Source organism: Anopheles merus, chromosome 2L (genome assembly GCF_017562075.2).
Source record: "Anopheles merus strain MAF chromosome 2L, AmerM5.1, whole genome shotgun sequence".
NCBI classification, from domain to species: domain Eukaryota; kingdom Metazoa; phylum Arthropoda; class Insecta; order Diptera; family Culicidae; genus Anopheles; species Anopheles merus.
The window spans coordinates 3,451,480-3,455,737 of NC_054083.1; the positions used below are offsets into that span (position 1 = coordinate 3,451,480).

Sequence of the window (4,258 nt, forward strand, 5' to 3'; positions counted from 1 at the left end):
TAAAAAAGTACAACACTGTTAAATGTATTATATGTTGTTGGAACATCCTTACATTGCCATTTTCATTGCCGAATAAAAAAAAAACATCTGTATAACCTCAACAAAAATGGGCCATTCTATTGCTTTGAGGTAGTCGAAAATGTCAGCTTAACGTAGTTTTTTCTACTTATTAGTATTATACTTTTACAAAATCAACTGTGTAATTGATGAATTGTTTAACAATATATATGAAATAAGGATTCAAACAAAGCAGGATGCATGTTATCGATAAGGTATTAATGTTAAGAGGTTAAGAAGGTAATGAGGTAATTCAAAAGCTGTTGTAACTTTAGAATAAACATATCTAAAGAAAACAACCTCTTTATCCGGAATTGTTAGAAATGATACAATATGTTAAAGAAATCGATACAATAAGTGGTGCATGTCGTTTCATCGGAGATATTTGTGAGGGGCTGTTCAACTAGGAAAAGTAAACCCGTTTTGTTGTTTCGTTGATTACAGCGTTGCCACAATAGTTTACTGCGTAGTGAAGACGCATGATAACGAAACAAATGAAACTTCCAAAATATTTCCGAATCAGGACTAACAAAAATTACAATTTGCTCTAAATAGTTCGAATCAGGACTATCAATAATTTCCAACAACGGTACTGTCTCGTCGACGTACTTTACACATTTGAAAACGAGCAAGTCATTGAAGTATTGTGTCCTAGAAAAGTACAAGGAAAAAACAAATTATATACAGCTCAACTTATGGAAAAAGCTTCAACGGTGTCTTCGATCACGGTGATGATGATCACGATCACGATAATCATTACGATCAGGACTGCGATCCCGCGATCGGTCGCGTTCACGATCACGATCACGTTCCCTGTGTCTTTCTTTTACTCTTTCTTTTTCTCTGTGCCTATCACGATCCCTATCACGATCCGATTCTTTCCCACGATAATCTTTGCGAGTACGAATGTGTCGATCATCACCATACTGGTTGTAACGAGACGACCGTGCATCTCGATCACAGTGTGCAGACACATTTCGTTTATCAACTTTTTCTTTAAATGATTCCTCAGCCCGTTCAAAACGAAATGATTCTCGCTCGTCTGTAGATGTGCTCGGCCCGCATCCCCTGGAAACGCCTGACGTTCCTGACAATCCTCCACGATTTTGTTTCGCACCGACAGATACACCACCGCGGTCCGGTTGTGCAACTGCGAATGAAACACCATTTTCTTTTGCATAATTGTCAAGTTTTCCATCAATTTGCTTTTGAATTGGAACAGGTATACGTGGGAATAATGTTGAAAACCAGTCAAGTTTTGTCAACCATTGCCGTATCATTTGTCCTATGGTCATAATCTACAATAAAACAATATAAAACATAATGAGATAGAAGATTACTCCTTGCATATTAAGCCTATATGATTTGATCTACCTGTCCTCCGCCAGCTTTGACATCTATCTCCTCTTCATCTAACAGGTACGGCTCATACCATTCAAATAGATCAGATGGGGGTTGAGTGTATCGCAAGTACATAAAACCTATGGTAGAAATTAAATTTATTTGTAAATTTGTAATACCTTGTTGTTCATAAAATATCTACAAAAGTGCCAGTAGTTATCAATCAAATAAAAATTAGCATAATTACTCACCTAATGCTCGTATGTAGGGAGAATCGCCGTGAGACAGTAGTCCATTAACCTGTTTTCGTGTTAATCGTAAAGTGTAAAGTTTGTAGAGCAGACAAAAAGCAGTTGAAACGATCCCTCCAGCTCCGACGCCTCTAACCTGAAAAATACGAAATAGAATGTTTGTTGGTTTTAGAAAATAGCCAAAAAAAATTCCGTGGTATAACTTACTCCTCCACACATTCCTGTCTGACCCGCGGTTTTGCGAGAGCCTCTTTCCCATGGTTCCAAGTGTTTCACTTGATAGTATATCTCGTCTACAACTTCATGGTAAGTCTTCAGCTTAAACAAGGACACTGTTGGTATATGAAAAGTTTTAAATGTAATATATTTCCGTTGAAAAGAACAAGCAGTACTGCCTTGAACTCATTCCAAATGAAAAAAATTGAATAACGCATTGTTATTACCTTTAAAATAACTCGAACCTTGTATGTTCGCAAGAATCAAAGGGTTCAAGTTCATCGATGTTTCATTCCCCCAAAGTGGTAGCGCATTATTTTGCTTCGTTGATTTTTTGGGAACACTTGCTTGATTCGATGCATGCGGACTTTGCTGCAAACAATAATACTCTTGCTGTCCATGTCCATCTGTAGGAATACCAAATAATTTCGTTTAACATAAAGAAAGCTCTTTACATAAATTATTCAGTTTACTCAACTCACTGTTATCAAATTCCATATTGGTAACAAAACACTTGGAGACAAAATAGTTTACATGGGATATTTTGGATATATGTTAGTAGCAGTAGCTGAAATTACAGGTCAAGGGTTAACATAGATTCACCTCACTAGCTTAGGGAGAACATAAAGACAAAATTCTCAGAAACATCATATGTGACGTATGTGAATGTCTTCTTAGGCTGTTAGAAATTATAACAACTATATCACAGCCACATATGATATGTGACTTCCTTGATACCTAGGATCAACTAACTTCAAAACTTTAACACATAATATTGGTCTATGATGATAAAGAGATGTGAATGCGGCTTGAACCAAACATTTTAATACAATTTCTATTTTATTTCTGCAATTTGATAACTAATTGACATATGTACAACAAGGTTTGTAATATAGACACATAACAGCCCAGTGGAAGCAGGAAACAACCCAATTGGCATTTTCAAGCACGAATAATCGGGAATTCGAGCAAATTCCTTTAAACTAGAGCCTTAAACTTCCCTTAAACTGCACCAGTTTAAGAGCATTTAGAAAAAATCCTGTAAAATCACACCTGTGATGCGACTTTTTCTTTGCTTTCTTCCCAATTTTATCGGAAATTATGTTTCCTATCGTTATAGTGGGTCATGTAGCCATGTTATACTTAAATAATATCGATTTTTTATAAAATAACGTTACCAAGGTGGAATGTATAATGAGGTGTAGTTATAGCGCTTTTGGCGATCCCCCCCCTGGGCCCCGATTTTGACAGATGGTTTTCCGCTTGTATATGTATTGATGGATTGTTTACGTTTTGCATGGTCAATATTTGGTGGAGATCAACTTGGGTGAATATTTTAGTTTATTAGAACACAGCCCGTGATTTAAAATGGAAATTTTCCTTCGAGAACTTGAAGCGTTCGCCAAACGCGGAAAACTAACTGTCAGTTTTCTTCGTCGATTCTTCTTCCACCTAGCTGTCAAAACGGGCTTATAACTTGACCTGATATCTTTACGGTCCTTGATCCGGCAACATGAGTTTGACATTTCGTCCATACGATTTGGCAACAAATGTTCCCGCGACGTTTTCATAGACCCAGGCCTTAGTGCTATATGCATGAAATTGCCCAAGCGAGTAAATTTATCACTTTTTGGTTGTGTTTTCGATTGATATTTCGTGCACGATTTCACAAACGAAACAGGGTACGAGATTCAGACTTTTTTCGGCACATAACTTCAACCGCGTGTTAGCCATGTTTGCTATCTTCGTTGCATGTCTAGCATTAGACATTTTGAGATTAAATAGTTTTTACATTGTTGATGTTTATATGAATGATACTTTACGAAAAAACTCAACGGATTTAAATGCAAACTAAACATAATAGTCAAAAAGAAATACATATGACTTGCTTCAACGCTGGGCTTGGAGAGCGAAATCATATATTGTCAGTCATATATTGCTAGTCAAATTATGGAAGTGTGTGAGTTATCGTCCGAATATTTCCGCTTGGGTGCTTGTTTAATACAAATCGTTTGGTATTTTACAAAAGGCCGAAAATACACGGACCGGAATTTTGCGGCTGTGGATATCAGATTGTGGGTGACGGTGTAAAGGCCTTTTTCCACCACCTGGTATTTTTAATCCACCTTGATGCAACCCTAAAATCTTTTGACATGAAGTCTACGCTCTCTCATACAAATCAAGCATAAACTTTTTTAGCTAACGCCTCGTGTGATACGGACGTCACGCGAGGCTTAAACTCAAAAAGTTTACGCTTGATTTGTATGGGGGAGCGTAAACTTCCTGTCAAAAGATTATAGGGTTGTATGGCTGAAATTTAGTTTACGCCAAAGTTTACGCTTCGTGTGACGTCCGTATAATATTTGATCTTGTTCCTACACAAACCTTGGGCT

The 4,258-nt window shown here is 37.1% G+C and overlaps 1 protein-coding gene across 4 annotated transcripts; it reads right to left on the reverse strand.

Annotated features, from left to right (window-relative positions):
• On the reverse strand, window positions 1–2,730 carry LOC121593551 (pre-mRNA-splicing factor 38B). Of its 4 annotated transcripts, none has more exons than XM_041916013.1 (7): window positions 2,619–2,730; window positions 2,348–2,433; window positions 2,093–2,272; window positions 1,857–1,981; window positions 1,650–1,785; window positions 1,432–1,538; window positions 1–1,355 (listed from the first exon to the last, which is right to left on the reverse strand). In XM_041916013.1, the coding sequence occupies exons 2-7, from the start codon at window positions 2,361–2,363 to the stop codon at window positions 765–767; spliced, it is 1,155 nt and encodes a 384-aa protein (XP_041771947.1). In that variant the 5' UTR covers window positions 2,364–2,433; window positions 2,619–2,730; the 3' UTR covers window positions 1–764. The 4 variants fall into 4 exon arrangements, with proteins under 4 accessions (XP_041771947.1, XP_041771948.1, XP_041771949.1 ...); XM_041916014.1 differs by having other exon boundaries at window positions 2,604–2,727; XM_041916015.1 differs by having other exon boundaries at window positions 1–1,207; window positions 1,286–1,355; window positions 2,348–2,727.
• Window positions 2,731–4,258: the final 1,528 nt, after the last annotated feature.